The sequence below is a fragment of the Mobula birostris genome, chromosome 15 (genome assembly GCF_030028105.1).
Source record: "Mobula birostris isolate sMobBir1 chromosome 15, sMobBir1.hap1, whole genome shotgun sequence".
NCBI classification, from domain to species: domain Eukaryota; kingdom Metazoa; phylum Chordata; class Chondrichthyes; order Myliobatiformes; family Myliobatidae; genus Mobula; species Mobula birostris.
In genome coordinates, this window is record NC_092384.1 from 84,918,818 (window position 1) to 84,938,992 (window position 20,175).

The window sequence follows — 20,175 nt, forward strand, 5'->3', positions numbered from 1 at the left end:
GGATTTATTTTCACCTTACTTGCAAAAGCAACCTCATATCTTCTTTTAGCTTTTCTAATTTCTTTCTTAAGATTCTTTTTACATTCTTTATATTCCTTGAGCACCTCATTTACTCCAAGCTGCCTATATTTATTGTAGATCTCCCTCTTTTTCCAAAGCAAGTTTCCAATATCCCTTGAAAACCATGGCTCTCTCAAACTTCTAACCTTTCCTTTCAACCTAACAGGAACATAAAGATTCTGTGCCCTCAAAATTTCACCTTTAAATGACCTCCATTTCTCTATTATATCCTTCCCATAAAACAAATTGTCCCAATCCACTTCTAAATCCTTTCACATCTCCTCAAAGTTAGCCATTCTCCAGTCAAAACTCTCAACCCTGGGTCCAGTCCATAGAAACCATAGAAAAACTACAGCACGGAAAAAGGCCTTTTGGCCCTTCTTGGCTGTGCCGAACCATTTTCTGCCTAGTCCCACTGACCTGCACATGGACCATATCCCTCCATACACCTCCCATCCATGTATCTGTCCAATTTATTCTCAAATGTTAAAAAAGAACCCACATTTACCACCTTGTCTGGCAGCTCATTCCACACTCCCACCACTCTCTGTGTGAAGAAGCCCCCCCTAATGTTCCCTTTAAACTCTTCCCCCCCTCACCCTTAACCCATGTCCTCTGTTTTTTTTCTCCCCTTGCCTCAGTGGAAAAAGCCTGCTTGCATTCACTCTGTCTATACCCATCATAATTTTATATACCTCTATCAAATCTCCCCTCATTCTTCTACGCTCCAGGGAATAAAGTCCTAACCTATTCAACCTTTCTCTGTAACTGAGTTTCTCAAGTCCCGGCAACGTCCTTGTAAATCTTTTCTGCACTCTTTCAACCTTATTAATATCCTTCCTGTAATTTGGTGACCAAAACTGTGGACGCAGTCCAGAGACCCAGATGGTAGTTTGCCTCCCTGGTGCCAGGGTCCGGGATATTTCTGATCGCGTCCAAGATATCTTGAAGTGGGAGGGTGAGGAGCCAGAGGTCGTGGTACATATAGGTACCAATGACATAGGTAGGAAAAGGGAAGAGGTTCTGAAAGGAGAATGTAGGGAGTTAGGAAGGGAGTTGAGAAAAGGGACTGTGAAGGTAGTAATCTCGGAATTACTGCCTGTGCCACGCGACAGTGACAGTAGGGCTGCAATGAGCTGGAGGATAAATGCATGGCTGAGGAATTGGAGCAGGGGGCAGGGATTCAAGTTTTTGGATCATTGGGACCTCTTTTGGCGCAGGTGTGACCTGTACAAAAAGGACGGGTTACACTTGAATCCTAGGGGGACCAATATCCTGGCGGGGAGATTTGCGGGGGCTACTGAGGTGACATTAAACTAGAATGGTTAGGGGGTGGGAATCAAATTAAAGAGACTAGGAGAGAGGAGGTTAGTTCACAACAGGGGGATGGGAACCAGTGCAGAGAGACAGAGGGGTGTAAGATGAGGGTAGAAGCAAAAAGTAGTAAGGTGAAAAGTAAAAGTGGCAGGCCGGCAAATCCAGGGCAAAAATCAAAAAGGGTCACTTTTCAACATAATTGTATAAAGGCTAAGAGTGTTGTAAAAGAGCACCTGAAGGCTTTGTGTGTCAATGCAAGGAGCATTTGTAACAAGGTGAATGAATTAAAAGTGCAGATTGTTATTAATGAATATGATATAGTTGGGATCACAGAGACATGGCTCCAGGGTGACCAAGGATGAGAGCTCAACATTCAGGGATATTCAATATTCAGGAGGGGTAGACATGAAAGAAAAGGAGGAGGGGTAGCATTGCTGGTTAGAGAGGAGATTAACGCAATAGAAAGGAAGGGCATTAGCTGGGAGGATGTGGAATCGATACGGGTAGAGCTGCATAACACTAAGGGGCAGAAAATGCTGGTGGGAGTTGTGTACAGGCCACCTAACAGTCGTAGTGAGGTTGGGGATGGTATTAAACAGGAAATTAGAAATGTGTGCAATAAAGGAACAGCAGTTATAATGGGTGACTTCAATCTACATATAGATTGGGTGAACCAAATTGGTAAGGGTGCTGAGGAAGAGGATTTCTTGGAATGTATGCGGGATGGTTTTTTGAACCAACATGTCGTGGAACCAACTAGAGAGCAGGCCATTCTAGATTGGGTATTGGCCAATGAGGAAGGGTTAATTAGCAATCTTGTCATGAGAGGCCCCTTGGGTAAGAGTGACCATAATATGGTGGAATTCTTCATCAAGATGGAGAGTGACATAGTTAATTCAGAAACAAAGGTTCTGAACTTAAAGAAGGGTAACTTTGAAGGTATGAGACGTGAATTAGCTAAGATAGACTAGCAAATGACACTTAAAGGATTGACGGTGGATATGCAATGGCAAGCATTTAAAGATCGCATGGATGAACTACAACAATTGTTCATCCCAGTTTGGCAAAAGAATAAATCAAGGAAGGTAGTGCACCCATGGCTGACAAGGGAAATTAGGGATAGTATCAATTCCAAAGAAGAAGTATACAAATTAGCCAGAAAAAGTGGCTCACCTGAGGACTGGGAGAAATTCAGAGTTCAGTAGAGGAGGACAAAGGGCTTAATTAGGAAGGGGAAAAAAGATTATGAGAGTAAACTGGCAGGGAACATAAAATCTGACTGTAAAGCTTTTATAGATCTGTGAAAAGAAAAAGATTGGTTAAGACAAATGTAGGTCCCCTACAGACAGAAACAGGTGAACTGATTATGGGGAGCAATGACATAGCAGACCAATTGAATAACTACTTTGGTTCTGTCTTCACTAAGGAGGACATAGATAATCTTCTGGAAATAGTAGGGGACAGAGGGTCCAGTGAGATGGAGGAACTGAGGGAAATACATGTTAGTAGGGAAGTGGTGTTAGGTAAATTGAAGGGATTAAAGGCAGATAAATCCCCAGGGCCAGATGGATCTGCATCCCAGAGTGCTTAAGGAAGTAGCCCAAGAAATAGTGGATGCATTAGTGATAATTTTTCAAAACTGTTTAGATTCTGGACTAGTTCCTGAGGATTGGAGGGTGGCTAATGTAACCCCACTTTTTAAAAAAGGAGGGAGAGAGAAACCAGGGAATTATAGACCGGTTAGCCTAACATCGGTGGTGGGGAAACTGCTAGAGTCAGTTATCAAAGATGTGATAACAGCACATTTGGGAAGCAGTGAAATCATCGGACAAAGTCAGCATGGATTTGTGAAAGGAAAATCATGTCTGACGAATCTCATAGAATTTTTTGAGGATGTAACTAGTAGAGTGGATAGGGGAGAACCAGTGGATGTGGTATATTTGGATTTTCAAAAGGCTTTTGACAAGGTCCCACACAGGAGATTAGTGTGCAAACTTAAAGCACACGGTATTGAGGGTAAGGTATTGATGTGGGTAGAGAATTGGTTGGCAGACAGGAAGCAAAGAGTGTGAATAAGCGGGACCTTTTCAGAATGGCAGGCAGTGACTAGTGGGGTACCGCAAGGCTCAGTGCTGGGACCCCAGTTGTTTACAATATATATTAATGACTTGGATGAGGGAATTAAATGCAGCATCTCCAAGTTTGCGGATGACACGAAGCTGGGTGGCAGTGTTAGCTGTGAGGAGGGTGCTAAGAGGATGCAGGGTGACTTGGATAGGTTAGGTGAGAGGGCAAATTTATGGCAGATGCAATTTAATGTGGATAAATGTGAAGTTATCCACTTTGGTGGCAAAAACAGGAAAACAGATTATTATCTGAATGGTGGCCGATTAGGAAAAGGAGAGGTGCAACGAGACCTGGGTGTCATTATACACCAGTCATTGAAAGTGGGCATGTAGGTACAGCCATAGAGGGAGTACAAAGAAGGTTCACCAGATTGATTCCTGGGATGGCAGGACTTTCATATGATGAAAGACTGGATGAACTAGGCTTATACTCGTTGGAATTTAGAAGATTGAGTGAGGATCTGATTGAAACGTATAAAATCCTAAAGGGATTGGACAGGCTAGATGCAGGAAGATTGTTCCCGATGTTGGGGAAGTCCAGAACGAGGGGTCACAGTTTGAGGATTAAGGGGAAGCCTTTTAGGACCGAGATTAGGAAAAACTTCTTCACACAGAGAATGGTGAATCTGTGGAATTCTCTGCCACAGGAAACAGTTGAGGCCAGTTCATTGGCTATATTTAAGAGGGAGTTAGATATGGCCCTTGTGGCTAAAGGGATCAGGGGGTATGGAGGGAAGGCTGGTACAGGGTTCTGAGTTGGATGATCAGCCATGATCATACTGAATGGTGGTGCAGGCTCGAAGGGCCAAATGGCCTACTCCTGCACCTATTTTCTATGTTTCTATGTTTCTAATAAGTCCCTGTCTATCCAAATGCTTGTAGATTCTGTCTCTTAGTATTCCCTCCAATAACTTACCCACTACTGATGCCAAACTTACCGGCCTATAATTTCCCGGATTACTTTTCGATCCTTTTTTAAACAATGGAATAACATAAGCCACTCTCCAATCTTCCAGCACCTTACCTGTAGACACCGACATTTTAAATATATCTGCCAGGGCCCCTGCAATTTCAACACTAGTATCCTTCAAGGTCCAAGGGAACACCCTGTCAGGTCCCAGGGATTTATCCACTTTAATTTTCCTCAAGACAGCAAGCACCTCCTCCCCTTCAATCTGTACAGTTTCCATGATCTCACTACTTGTTTCCCTTAATTCCATAGACTTCATGCCAGTTTCCTTAGTAAATACAGACACAAAAAACCCATTTAAGATCTCCCCCATTTCCTTTGGTTCTGCACATAGCCGACCACTCTGATCTTCAGGAGGACCAATTTTATCCCTTACAATCCTTTTGCTCTTAATATACCTGTAAAAGCTCTTTGGATTATCCTTCACTTTGACTGCCAAGGCAACCTCATGTCTTCTTTTAGCCCTCCTGATTTCTTTCTTAAGTATTTTCTTGCACTTCTTATACTCCTCAAGCACCTTATTTACTCCCTGTTTCCTATACATGTCATGCAACTCCCTCTTCTTATCAGAGTTGCAATATGTGAGTTTGTGTATATGTGTGTGTATATGTGTGAGGTATATCTGTGTAGGTATATATGTGTGTGGTGGCGTGTGAGGTATATGTGAGTGTGTCTGTATATGTGTGAGGTATATGTGTGTGCTGTGTACTTATATGTGGGTGTGGTGGAGTGTGAGGTATATGTGAGTGCGTGTATATGTGTGAGGTATATCTGTGTAGGTATATTTAGGTGAGTCGGGGCCAGGTAATCCCAGCATTGTTTTTATTTTGGATGCTGCTGCTTTGAGCGGATGTTGGGCGAAGATTCGCCGTCTCCTCATTCGCTAACGTGGGGAGCTGAGGACAGTTAGTTCCCCTCTCAGAGGCCGGACAGAACGGTGTCCGCCTCCCGGCCGGTTACACAGTAGGTGTAAAGGCGACGCTGTGTCCGGCCTCGGACAGCAGCTGTTGCCTGTCTCTCTCGCACCGCACAGTTGCTCTGCCTGTCGGGACACGAATATCTCCGCCCGCCTCCCTGTCACCACTTGTGCCGTCAATCAGTGCGCTTCGGGGGCCCCGACCAGCCTGTCATCTGTCAGTTCCTCGGTGTCCCGGCAGCGACAGGTTGGTCGGCAGAGTTAGTCCAGCGGCTCTCTGCCTCTCTGCGCTCCTGCCCCGCACCGGGATGTGCCCAGAAGCTCTCCTCGTCCTCTCCGCGCTGGCAGCCCTCCTCCAGGTAAAAGTGTCCGTCTCTGCCTCTGGCAACTCACACAAAGTTGGTGCGGGGACTCGCCGGGTCAGCTAGAACCAAACTAACAGTTTCAGCTGGAACTCTTGGCCTGAAACGTCTACTGCCCGTTCTCTTCCGTAGATACTGCCGAGGGTGTGTGTGCGTATGGGGTTTTGTGTGAGTGTGTGTATGCGTTTGTGTGTGTATAGGTGTGTGAGTGTGCAATGTTGTGAGTGTGAGTGTGGGTGGTGAGTTTGGGCTTGTGAGTGTGAGTTTGGAATTGTGGGTGTGGGTGGTGAGTTTGGGGTTGTGAGTGTAAGTGTGGGTGGTGTGTTTGGGCTTGTGAGTGTGAGTTTGGAGTTATGAGTGTGGGAGGTGTGCTTGGAGTTGTGAGTGTGGGTGGTGTGTTTGGGCTTGTGAGTGTGAGTGTGGGTGGTGTGTTTGGGCTTGTGAGTGTGAGTTTGGAGTTGTGAGTGTGGGTGGTGAGTTTGGGCTTGTGAGTGTGAATTTGGAGTTGTGAGTGTGGGAGGTGTGCTTGGAGTTGTGAGTGTGGGTGGTGAGTTTGGGCTTGTGAGTGTGAGTTTGGAGTTATGAGTGTAAGTCTGGGTGGTGAGTTTGGGCTTGTGAGTGTGAGTTTGAAGGTGTGAGTGTAGATGGTGTGTTTGGGCTTGTGAGTGTGAGTTTGGAGTTGTGATTGTGAGTGTGGGTAGTGAGTTTGGGCTTGTGAATGTGAGTTTGGAGTTGTGAGTGTGGGTGGTGAGTTTGGGCTTGTGAGTGTGAGTTTGGAGTTGTGAGTGTGCATTTGGGTGGTGTATTTGGGTTTGTGAGTGTGAGTGTTGGGTTGTGAGTGTGGGGTTGTGAGTGTGAGTGGTGAGTTTACACTTGGCCCCTCCATGCATTGGACAGTAAAGTTCCCAAGAAGATGTGGCAGGGTCCTGCCAAAGGGTCTCAACCGGAAACATCGACTAGACTCTTTTCCATATATGCTGCCTGGCCTCTGCTGAGTTCCTCCAGCATTTTGTGTGTGTTGCTCGGATTTCCAGAATCTGCAGATCTTTTCTTGTCTGAGATGTGGCAGGGATTGCTGACCTCTGATTTCCACACTCCCCACCCACACTCCACATCCCCACACTCCACTTCCCACATCCCCACATTCCCACATCCCACATCCCCACACCTCACACCCCCACACCCCACATCCCCACTTCCCACACCTCACATCCCACAACACACACACCACACCCCCACACCCCACATTCCCACCCACACCCCACATCCCCACACTCCACTCCCCACATCCCCACATCCCGCATCCCCACATCCCACACCCCACATCCCACACCCCACATCCCCACCTCCCACACCCCACATCCCGCATCCCCACATCCCACATCCCACACCCCGCATCCCCACACCCCACATCCCACACCCCAACACACACCCCACATCCCACATCCCGCAGCCCCACACCCCACATCCCACACCCCGCATCCCCACACCCCACATCCCCACATCCCACACCCCAACACACACCCCACATCCCACATCCCGCAGCCCCACACCCCACATCCCGCAGCCCCACACCCCACACCCCGCGTCCCCACACCCCACACCTCGCATCCCCACACCCCACATCCCACACCCCACATCCCACACCCCACATCCCACATCCCACACCCCGCATCCCCACACCCCGCATCCCCACTCCCCGCATCCCCACACCCCACACACCACATCCCACACCCCACACCCCCACACCCCAACTCCACATCCCCACACCCCACACCCCACATCCCACATCCCCACACCCCATATCCCACATCCCCACACCCCACATCCCACACCCCACATTCCCACCCATACTCCACATCCCCACACCTCACCCATTCTCCCCTCCCTCTCTCCCTACCCCCATACCTCACCCCCACACCCCACCGACTCTCCCCATATCCCCACCTCACAAGGCCACCCACGCCAATGCTCACCTGACAAGTACAATATCTGCTCTGATCTCTCGGTTGTTGTGTTTCCCCGCACAGAGCTGCCTGTCTAGTTCAGCTGCTGAGGTGACCCATGGGTGCTGTCCTGCTGCGGTGTGAGCATGTCCCATGGGTGCAGTCCTGCTGCGGAGTGAGGGTGACCCATGGGTGCTGTCGTGTTGCGGTGTGAGGGTGACCCATGGGTGCTGTTCTGCGGTGTGAGGGTGACCCCTGGGTGCTGTGCTGTTATGGGGTAGGGGTGGTGGGAGGTGGTACTGTGTTCCCCAGGGATAGGGGTGGTGGGAGAGGGTGTCTGTGTTCCATGTTTCCTAGGGGTAGGGGTGGTGGGAGAGGGTGTCTGTGTTCCATGTTCCCCAGGGGTAGAGGTGGTGGGAGGGTGTGCTGTGTTCTGTGTTCCCCAGGGGTAGGGGTGGTGGGAGAGAGTGTCTGTGTTCCATGTTCCCCAGGGGTGGAGCTGGTGGGAGAGGGTGTCTGTGTTCCATGTTCCCCAAGGGTAGGGCTGGTGGGAGGGGTGTCTGTGTACTGTGTTCCCCAGGGGTAGGGCTGGTGGGAGGGTGTGCTGTGTTCTGTGTTCCCCAGGGGTAGGGGTGGTGGGAGGGGGTGCTGTGTTCAGTGTTCTGCGTTGTCCAGGGGTTAGGGGTTGGGGAAGGAGTGTACCCTCTTGCTCAGGGACAGGTGGGTGTGCTGGGACTTTGTGTCTCCCAGCCCCAACTGAGACCAGAGGAACAAACAGCAGATGTTTATCCGTGGTTTTCCATGAATACGTTGTGTTGGCGCGTGGCCAAGTGGTTAAGGCATTGATCTAGTGATCTGAAGGTCGTTGGTTCGAGCCTTGGCTGAGGCAGCATGTTGTGTCCTTGAAGAAGGCACACTTTGGGCTCACTATGAGACTGAGAGGGCTGTGCAGGGCAGACTGAGGTGAGATACAATGTGGGTGTCTGTGATCTGTGGGTCACTGCTCTCGCTCAGGGACTGGACGGCCGCTCCCGAAACCAAGCGTCACTTACCAGGAGAAGCAGTCCGAGCGCTTCCTGAGTCTACGAGGAGAGCTCTTTTCACAACCTCTGCACTCCGCACCAGCCCGCCACTCCCACTGGCTGTGACACCCTGCCCTGAGGGTCCCTGAGGTGACATTCAGCTCCCTGGTGAATCTGAGCCTCAGGACCACTCCCACCTCCTCATCACGCACCCTGTAACTCAGCTGCCCAGGAACTTGGAGCAGGGCATGAAGACATGGGAAATAGGGCAGGAGAGACGTGACCCCTCAATCCTGCTCCACCATTGATGAGGCACAGGGTTGTTTCTTAAATCCGCTTCACTGCTCGTTTGTGGGAATTTCTCTGTCCCTGCCCTGAGCACAATCGGACGGGGACTCACCTCCCGAGTAAGGAAATCCCTGCTTAGCTCACTCCGGAGCAGCCAATTCTTCAGGTTGAGCCGTGACTGCAGGATCCCTCAGATCCCGGAGGTTTACTGCGGTTGGGTCCCATCAACAGTTGCAGGTGAAAGTGATTTACTGGTTGTGTTTCATGAAGTTTCTCCTACCCTCTAGACCCGTTGTGCTCCATTATTTTGGAACTCTGTGTCTTAAATGAAGGCAATCCAGAATATTTGTGCAGTTTACACAGACACCCCCTCCCATCACCCTTACTTCTGGACCGTATTTGCTTTGCCCAATCGATCAGTGATACAAAGTTCCTGTGCATCACTCCATTACCTCTGACTTTATGCTAAGGCCTACATGACAGGGACCATCTGTCAGCCTCTACACGGCTTCCACCACTGTCACTGTCCCGGACATTGCTGATACTGACTCCATCTTCATTCTCTGAGCATTAATCACTCACCCCTCCCTTTCTATCAGGCCAGGAGGTTTGAGGGGCCAACCTGTGTGATCGGTTGAATGGTGCCACTCATTGAGACAGGATTAGAGGTGGAGCATACGAGCAGAATTTGCTCTATCTAGTCAGTCTAGATAGGCCATTCCATCATGGCTGATTTATTATCCCTCTCAAGCCTATTCTTTTGCCTTCTCCCTGTTACCTTTGACGTACTGACTAATCAAGAACCTATCAACCTCTGTTTTATACTCTATTCTTGGTTGGTGCAACTGTAACGAAACCCAATTTCCCTGGGGATCAATAAAGTATGACTATCTGTCTATGTTTCTATCTGAGTACACCAATCTCTTGGCCTCTACAGCTGTCTGTGGCAATGAATTCCACAGATTCAGCAGCCTCTATCTAAAGAAATTCCTCCTCATCCCTGTTCTAAGTGGACATCGCTCTGAAGCTGTGCCCTCTGGTTCTAGACTCTCCAGCTATAGGAAGCTTCTATTGCATGCAGGCCTTTCGATATTTGATAGGTTTCAATGGTAAATATTGCCCAGGGGTAGGGGTGGTGGGAGCCCCTCCCATCCTCTCCATGGCCAACGTCCTCCCTCAACACGGATCAGGCCAATCTCAGCGGCAGATCCCTGGGTACAGAATGTTCACAGTGAGTAAACTCAGCCCTCTTTGAACTACAAGTCACGCTGTTCCAACACCCTTCCTCGCCATTCTACCACACTCGACACAGCCACAGCCCTCACCCCACACCACACACACTGCCAACAGCCCAGCCTGCCAAACATTGCACATTGATTTCACACACGATTCTTTACCCCTCAAAGCTACACCCACTCACCACAGTCCAACACCGCCTCCCTTCACCCTTATACCCACTCACTTCCTAACCAACCCTGCATTCCTCACATCACACCACCCAGACACACCACATCCCCTCTCCCCACCGTCCCCTCTTTCCACCCGACACTCCACCGTCCCCTCTCCCCACATCCCCACCGTCCCCTCTCCCCACATCCCCACCGTCCTCTCTCCCCACATCCCACCGTCCTCACCCCACATCCCACCGTCCTCACCCCACATCCCACCGTCCTCACCCCACATCCCCACTGTCCCCTCCCCACATCCCCACCATCCCCTCTCCCCACATCCCAACCGTCCCCTCTCCCCACATCCCCACTGTCCTCACCCCACGTCCCCACCGTCCTCACCGCACGTCCCCACCATCCCGACTCCCCACGTTCCCACCATTCCGTCTCCCCACGTCCCCATCGTCCCCTCACCCCACGTCCCCACCGTTCCGTCTCCCCACATCCCCACGTCCCGTCTCCCCACATCCCCACGTCCCATCTCCCCACATCCCCACCATCCCCTCTCCCCACATCCCAACCATCCCCTCTCCCCACATCCCACCGTCCCCTCACCCCACATCCCCACTGTCCTCACCCCACATCCCCACTGTCCTCACCCCACATCCCCCCGTCCTCTCTCCCCACACCCCCACCGTCCTCTCTCCCCACACCCCCACCGTCCTCTCTCCTCACACCCCCACCGTCCCCTCACTGCACATCTCACCGTTCCATCTCCCCACATCCCCACTGTCCTCTCTCCCCACATCCCCACTGTCCTCTCTCCCCACATCCCCACTGTCCCCTCACTGCACATCCCACTGTCCTCTCTCCCACACCCCTACCGTCCCCTCACCCCACGTCCCCACCATCCCGTCTCCCCACAGCCCCACTGTCCTCTCTCCCCACACCCCCCACCGTCCTCACCCCACGTCCCCACCATCCCCTCACCGCACATCCCACCGTCCCGTCTCCCCACATCCCCACTGTCCTCTCTCCCCACACCCCCACCGTCCTCTCTCCCCACACCCCCACCATCCTCGTCCCATCTCCCCACATCCCCACTGTCCTCTCTCCCCACATCCCCACCGTTCTCTCTCCCCACATCCCCATTGTCCCCTCACTGCACATCCCACTGTCCTCTCTCCCCACACCCCTACCGTCCCCTCACCCCACGTCCCCACCGTCCCGTCTCCCCACGTCCCCACCGTCCCATCTCCCCACATCCTCACCGTCCCCTCTCCCCACATCCCAATCGTCCCGTCTCCCCACATCCCCACTGTCCCCTCTCCCCACACCCCCACCGTCCTCTCTCCCCACATCCCCACCATCCCCTCACCGCACATCCCCACCGTCCTCTCTTTCCACATCCCCACCGTCCCCTCACCGCACATCCCACTGTCCTCTCTCCCCACACCCCCACTGTCCTCTCTCCCCACACCCCCACCGTCCCCTCACCGCACATCCCACCGTCCCGTCTCCCCACATCCCCACTGTCCTCTCTCCCCACACCCCCACCGTCCTCTCTCCCCACATCCCCACGTCCCCTCACCGCACATCCCACCGTCCCATCTCCCCACATCCCCACTGTCCTCTCTCCCCACACCCCCACCGTCCTCTCTCCCCACATCCCCACGTCCCCTCACCGCACATCCCACCGTCCTCTCTCCCCATACCCCCAATGTCCTCTTTCCCCACACCCCCACTGTCCTCTCTCCCCACACCCCCACCGTCCTCTCTCCCCACACCCCCACCGTCCTCTCTCCCCACATCCCTACCGTCCCCTCACCCCACATCCCTACCGTCCCCTCACCCCATGTCCCCACCGTCCCGTCTCCCCACGTCCCCACCGTCCCCTCTCCCCACGTCCCAACCATCCCGTCTCCCCACATCCCCACCGTCCCCTCTCCCCACACCCCCACCGTCCTCCCTCCCCACTCCCCCCTCCACCTTTCAGATCCCATCTCCTCCCCTCACCTTCTTGTCTGACTGTCACAGTTTCCATTCTCTACCTGGACTGGGTCTTCCTCACGTTCTCTGTCAGCTCCTCACCTTCACCAACTCCTGTCATCTCTCCAACCCATGGACGAGGCTCTGAATGTATCATGGGGCAGAGATATCAGACCTCTGGAATGTCACCTCATAATTTCCATGTGCTGGTTCTCAGTGGACAGATGTTACCTATGGGACAGATGTTCCTCCAAGGGCAGATGTTACCTATGGGACAGATGTTCCTGCAAGGGCGGGTGTTACCTATGGGACAGATGTTTCTCAGGGGACAGATGTTCCTCCAAGGGCTGCTTGGTTGCAGGCAGTCATCCACTGTTTCTGTTAGACAAATTTCTCTCCCTGTAACATTCCCACCTTTCCCTGTGTGGACTCAGAGATGACAACCTGTGGGAATTGGCCTAAATTGAATTTCTAAAAATACAGAACTCTCATCAAAATTGTTATTGAGGCTAATTTTGAAACATTTATTAGATCACAATGTTCTGATCAAAGCTGCAAAATCACCTGATGAGACCACATTCTGACCTTCACACGATCATCTCCCTGGGCTGTCCCTGAGCTCCTCAGTACCACAATCTCCACAACTGATACTGACTTGTACCGAGGGTATGTCTATCATTCCACACACTGACACCTCCTCGTACCGAGGTAACTCACTGAGAGTCCACCCTCCCTCAGTACCACACTCCACACACTCTGGAGTCGAAGCAGTTAGCTGCCTTGAGTCCCGTGGAATTGGCAGCCGCCCAGCAAGACGATCCCCGTATGGGTGCTATTGGGTCATCTGTTGCTAAACAGGATATGGCCCAAGCTGAAAAGTTGAAACACCCTACTATACCCCCACTGATGAGGGATATGGGACAAACTGGAGTTGAGGAACCATGTTTTAGACTAGGATGCGTCTCTTACAGACAGGCCTCAGCTACCCCAGTTGGTTTTACTTGAGAAGCATCGGAGAATTGTGTTAAAGTTACTTCATGATGATTCACGTCCTTTGGTGTTTGACAGGACCTGCAGATTGGCCTGAGATCGGTTCTATTGGCCCCGAATGAAGCTTGAGGCTGAACAGTACTGTAAGTCGTGCATCCAATGTATTGCGAGGAAGGCGCTGCCCATGAGTGATACTCCATTATCTCATTTACAGAGTGCAGGACCACTTGATTTAGTGTGTATGGATTTCCTTTCCATAAGCCTGGGGGGTGACCTCCCAGGGGAATGCCACAGAGACCAGGTTACTGCGTACTGAGCATGGGTCCTTGGTGCAGAAGGGAAAGAGGGAGAAGAGGGGAGTGGTATTGAAAAGGACTCAATAGTCAGAGGAGCAGACAGATTCTGTGGACATGGACGGAACACCCGAATAGTATATCGACTCCCAGAAGTCAGTATCAGCCAAGTCTCAGAACGCATCCACAGCATTTTGGAGAGGGAAGGAGAGCAGCCAGAAGTCTTGATACATACTGGTACCAATGACATAGGAAAGAAAAACAAAGATATTCTGAAGAGAGAATTTAGAGAGCAAGGTAGGAAGCTGAGAAGCAGGAGCTCCAGGGCAGTATTTCTGGATTGCTGCCTGTGCCATGTGCCGGTGAGGGTAGAAACAGGACGAGCTGGCAGATGAATGTGTGGCTGAGAAGCTGGTGCAGAGGGCAGGGCTTCAGATTTTTGGATCATTGGAATCTCTTCTGGGAGAGGCATGACCTGTGCAAAAGTGATGGGTTGCACCTGAACCTGAGGGGGACCAATATTCTCACGGGCAGGTTTGTTAGAGCTGTTGGGGAGGGCTTAAATTAATTTGGCAGGGGGTGGGAATCTGAGTGAAGGGTCTCAGGATAGGACAGATGATAAAAAAGCAAAGATAGCATGCAGTCAGACTGTCAGGAAGGGCAGGCAGATGATAGGACAAAATTGCAGCCAGCAGGGTGAGTATCAGTGACAATGTATCGGAGGGATAGGAAGGTAGACAGAGGGGTTGCCATGGCTCTGTTGGTAAAGAACGGCATCAAATCATTGCAACCATGTGACATAGAATTGGAAAATGTTGAATCCTTGCGGGTTGAGTTAAGAAACAGCAAGGTTAAAGGACCCTGATGGCAAAAATATACTGGCCTCCAAACATTAGTGAGGGTGTGGACGGCAGATTACAACAGGAAATTAAAAAGGACAATGTTATGATAGTCATGGGCGATTTAAACATGCAGGTCCATTGGGAAAATTAGGTTGGTAATGAATCTCAAGAGAGTGAGTTTGTTAAATGCCTGTGAGATGGCTTTTGAGAGCAGCTTGTTGTTGAGCCAACAGCTATACTGGATTGGGTGTTATGTAATGAACTGAAGTCAATTAGAGAGCTTAAAGTAGAGGAACCCTTAGAAGATAGTGATCACAAAATGACTGAGTTCAACTTGAAATTTGATAGGGAGAAAATGAAGTCTGACATTTCAGTGGAGTACGGGAAATTACAGTGGTATGAGAGAGGAACTGGCCAAAGTAAACTGGAAGGAGCTGCCGGCAGGGATGACAGCAGAGCAGCAATAGCGTGAGTTTCTGGGGAAAACGAAGAAGGCGCAGGACATACGTATATCCTCAGGGCCTGACAATGTGTTCCCTTGCACCCTGTGGGGAATATATACCCAGAGTCTGATGTGTTCCCTCGGACCCTGTGAGGACTATATACCCAGAGTCTGATGTGTTCCCTCGGACCCTGTGGGGAATATATACCAGAGTCTGATGTGTTCCCTCGGACCCTGTGGGGAATATATACCCAGAGTCTGATGTGTTCCCTCGGATCCTGTGGGGAATATATACCCAGAGTCTGATGTGTTCTCTGGGACCCTGTGGGGAATATATACCCAGAGTCTGATGTGTTCTCTGGGACCCTGTGGGGAATATATACCCAGAGTCTGATGTGTTCCCTCAGACCCTGTGGGGAATAAATCCCCAGAGTCTGATGTGTTCCCTCGGACCCTGTGGGGAATAAATCCCCAGAGTCTGATGTGTTCCCTCGGACCCTGTGGGGAATAAATCCCCAGAGTCTGATGTGTTCCCTCGGACTCTGAGGGGATTGAGTATATGTGGACTCTTGCGTACTGAGAACAATTTTGGGCTCCTTAACCAAGATGAGATGCTCTGGCATTGAAGAGGAGGTTCACAAGGATGATTCTGTGAATGAAACAGTTATCATATGAGGAAGGTTTGATGGCTCTGGGTCTGTGCTTGCTGGAAATTAGAAGGATGGGGGGGATGTCATTGAAATCTTTCAAATGTTGAAAACCCTAGATAAAGTAGATGTGAAAAGAATGTTCCCAATAGTGGGGGAGTCTAGGACAAGATGTCACAGCCTCAGGGTAGAGGGGCGTCCATTTAAAACAGTGATGCGGTGACATTTCTTTAGCCAGAGGTTGGTGAATTTGTGGAATTTGTTGCCACGTGCTGCTGTGGAGGTCAGGTTTTTGGGTGTATTTAAAGTGGAGATTTGATCAGTTCTTGATTGTACACTGCATCAAAGGTTACCGGGAGAAGGCCAGGGAGTGGGGCTGAGGAGGAGAAAATGGATCAGCCATGATGAAATGGCGGAGCAGACTCGATGGGCCAAATGGCCTAATTCTGCTCCTATATCTCATGGTCTTATGGTCTAATTATTACCTCGGATCTGATGCAGCACAAATAAAAAACACAATAAGATAAAGAACACAATAATAAGCATAATCCCACAAGAAACATACAAATACATAAGGTAGCTTATGTACACATATTGACTGTATTGTCCATAAAGAGACTGGGCACAGGAGTGTCTGGACATAAGGTGACTGACAGGAAATGATAAAGTAGTGTGTCTACGTTGAGTGAGGGTCTTCAGTGAGAGGTACAATGATGGTCGCAGTGAGAAGAGGCTATGCCCTGGATGGGTTCATTAAATAGTGACAGATAAAAGTCTCAGGAAAGAGGCTCGGATGTAATTATCTGACACTTTGGGAGGCAGTGGACACGGGCCAGGCTAATCTGATTTTAATTTCTATGTCCCAGCTGGGAGCTGCTCCCAGAATGGTGCCCAGTCACAGTGACAGATTGAAGTTCAAGGGAGCTGATGCAGCTGGCGAAGCTTTGCCGAGATTATCGAAAGCTTGAACCACACCTCTGGTCACTCATGTGGGATGCTAGAGGTTTACAGGCAGCTCGACCTTTCATCTCGTCTCTGTCTTTGGTGGGCGACTGTTGTTTATATCCGGTAAATCTCTGGTCCGGTCGGACGTCACCTCACGACAGAATCCAGGCCAAGAGTTCACCATCAAAATTGAAGGGACTGCCTATTTGAGGCTGAGGTGAATGAAATGTTCCCATTAGCTTCGGAAGCCTTTGGAACTCTCTGCTCTGTGAGCAGAGGCGGCCGACGTGGGCAGATCTCAGTGAACAGTCAGACCAGCCTTGGAGCTGCTGTGAATCCCCATCAATTGCCTCAGACTAACCCAAATACCCCACCCTATGAGCTGATGGAGTCAGGGGTTGCAGCACTAGAACAGCACCCTTGACCATCCAGCCCTTTTTTCACAACACTGTAAAAGTTTATTTACAACACATAGGCGCAAGACAATCAATATTTACAAGACAGTAGTTACACACAAATCACTACACGATTACTACCGTCTAGACGGCGGGGGATCACCGCTCACGGAAGTACCCTAATGTGCCCGCCGGGACCGCGCGGTCTCTCTCCAAGGACTTACCGGGCACGGTCGTATCCTCGGAAAGGGGGCAGGCAGTCGGCCAGGGCAGCGCCCTCCACCTTCCGCCGTCCATACCCGTGAATAGCCATCTTGGCCAGGTCCGGGACCAAGCCCACCACGTCCGGCCCCCCTTCCGAACTGGTAGATGAGGAGCGCGGTACTAAAGTGCAGCCGGAACGTCAGCAGCAGCCTGAGGGACTGCAACCCCTCACTTCCCGTGTACGCGGGGTTCACGTTCTCCTCCCGCCCGCAGGCGTGTCAGTGAACCTGCTCAGGAACCTGTTGTACGGTCGTCGTGGCTATCCCTCGAGGTCGAGGATGATGGTCTTCGTTCTGAAGAAGTGGCCCACAGAGTGAAGAAGCCTGTGCGTGTATTTGTTTAACGTGTACTTGATGTTGCACTCCAAGAAGCACACGATACTTCACAAATCAGCCAAATGATTCCAATGGCATGGACACCACAACGATGGGAGCTGATGGATTTGTTGCAGCCTTCATCCGCCTTCACAGCTGTTAAGTTCGAAGTAACTTCGTCTGCCTGTTCCACCGTTGAGGTCTTGGTTGGATTGTTCTTTGTCAGGGACCTCACCCTCGACCTTACCGCCATGGGCGACCCTACCAGGAGCATAGCTCCAGACGGCATTGCTCTCAGGATCACAGGACCACACAAGCTTCTCCACCACGACAAGGTGACAATCCACGGAGAAGTGTTGTACGGTACTGCCCGATGCAACACCTTCCACCCCAGGCCCCAATGTACAGGGGAAGCGCCCCCGCATAAAGGGACTTGCACTGGGCTCCTCCTCCGCTGCCAGATGGTAAGGCAAACCGCCAGGGTGAATCTGGCCGGCAGGCGAAGACGAGGAAGTGGAAGGTGTGCAAGAAACGCCTAGGAGGGACACGGAATGTCACGGAGCCATCGAGCCCTCACTCACACCAACCGTATGTTAATTCCACTCTGTTCCCCGGCCCATTATCCATGCTCTCAGCTCTGCTTCCAGATTCTGCCAATCGCCCACACTTGGGAGAACTGTCCCACTAATCTTTACGTAGTTGGGATCTGGCGGGAAACCCCACGGTTTGAGGGGGAATCTGTAGATTCTGTATAAACAATGCCGGAGGTTGGGATCGAACCCGCGTCTCTGCACTGCTGAGTTGCTGGGGAAGATCTTTCACCGGCCACCAGAAGTTAGAAGAAGGATTGGGGGGGGGGGGGAGTCTCGCACAGCTGATGAGCGGATAGAGCTCAGAGCTCTCCACAGCGTCGGGAATGGCACAGCTATACTGACAAGACTTCACAGCTGCCAGATGGTTGAAAGTTGTTTGGAGCTGTCAAGAGATTGGGCATTATTCAACCCATTCTACAGCACTTTAACTCACCCTCTGTCGTATTCTCTCTCTCTCTCTCTCTCTCTCTCTCTCTCTCTCTCTCTCTCTCGCTCTCTCGCTCTCTCGCTCTCTCGCTCTCTCGCTCTCTCGCTCTCTCGCTCTCTCCCTCTCTCTATCTCTATCTCTATCTCTATCTCTATCTCTCTCCCCTCTCTCTCTCTCTCTCTCTCTCTCTCTCTCTCTCTCTCTATATATATATATATATATATATCACTGTCTCTCTCTCTCTCTTTCTCTCTCTCTCTATCTATCTCTATCTCTCTCTGTCTCTCTCTCTCTATATATCTCTATCTCTCTCTTCCCCCTCTAGCTATCTCTATCTCTATCTCTCCCTATCTCTATCTCTCTCTATCTATCTCTATCTCTCTAAATCACTCTGTCTATCTATCTCCATCACTATCTCTATCTCTGTCTCCCTCTCTATCTCTCTCTTTCTCACTCTCGCTCTCACCAACACTTTCTCATTCAGATGTTTCCTATCTCTCTCACCCATAGCCCCCTCCCTTGCTCCCTACATCTCTCCCTCACTCACCCACACCCCCACTTCCTGGATTAACTTGGCAGCTGTTATCCCCTTACCTCATACAGAGGGGAGTTTTGTTGACTGGCTGTTATTTAAGGGGATATTTGTCAGTGTCCTTGCAGGAAAAGTACTGCAGGACTGTTCATGGATGAGACAGACATGTTAATGACCTGTTCAGAATTAGATAACTTAAGACTGCTTGGAATTTCAGGGAAAAACTTCAGAATATTTAACCTGGGAGCAGCTGCCAATTTTCAGCTGCTGGCTGGCCTTCCAAATTCATCTCATCCCAGGGAGAATTGAAGAATTTCAATCCCAACTGTCTGCCAGCAGTCCCTTCATTTCATTCTCAATTCTTACAGAGATCTGGGACCGTCTCCACCTACCTGTCCCCAAACCAACACATTTCCCTCCCCCTCCCCCTCCCCCTCCCCCGTAGCCTCATTCTGCATATACCCTCCGCTCCTGTCCCTCACTCACTGCTGGTGTCCCAAAGAGGTTCCAGAGGCTGACAGGTGAGGAGACTCGGCCTGGAGTGATTTCTGGTATTAAACCCGTAAGGCATAGGAGCAGAATTAGGCCATTCAGCCCATTGAGTCTGCTACACCATTCCATCATTGCTGATCCCAGATGATCCCAGATCCCACTCAACCCCATACACCTGCATCCTTTGATACCCTGACCGATCAGGAAACTATCAACTTCCGACTTAAATATACCCACGGACTGGGCCTCCACTGCAGTCTGTAGCAGAGTATTCCACAGATTCACTACTCTCTGGCTGAAAAAACAATTCCTTCTTACCTCTGTTCTAAAGGGTCACCCCTCGATTTTGAGGCTGTGCCCTCTAGTTCTGGATACCCCCACCATAGGAAACATTCTTTCCACATCCACCCTATCTGGTCCTTTCAGCATCCGGTAGGTTTCAATGAAAACCCACCACAATCCTCTAAACTTCAGTTCTAAATTTACACCACACGCTGCACCCGCAAAGCTAACAGCATTGTGAAGGACCCCAGGCACCCCTCATACAAACTCTTCTCCCTCCTGCCGTCTGGCAAAAGGCACCGAAGCATTCGGGCTCTCACGACCAGACTGTGT

At 50.8% G+C, this 20,175-nt stretch overlaps 1 protein-coding gene across 2 annotated transcripts in view; it reads left to right on the top strand.

Annotated features, from left to right (window-relative positions):
• The first annotated feature begins 5,578 nt into the window (after positions 1–5,578).
• cdh15 (cadherin 15, type 1, M-cadherin (myotubule)) overlaps positions 5,579–20,175 on the top strand; it is a 110,060-nt gene continuing 95,463 nt past the window's right edge. The window contains exon 1 of one of the 2 annotated variants that reach the window (XM_072280056.1): positions 5,579–5,748. In XM_072280056.1, coding sequence (XP_072136157.1) covers positions 5,698–5,748 — 51 coding nt within the window. In that variant the 5' untranslated portion in view covers positions 5,579–5,697. Of the gene's footprint in view, positions 5,749–17,334; positions 17,852–20,175 lie in introns of those variants that run through there. The other variant, XM_072280055.1, reaches the window with a different exon arrangement.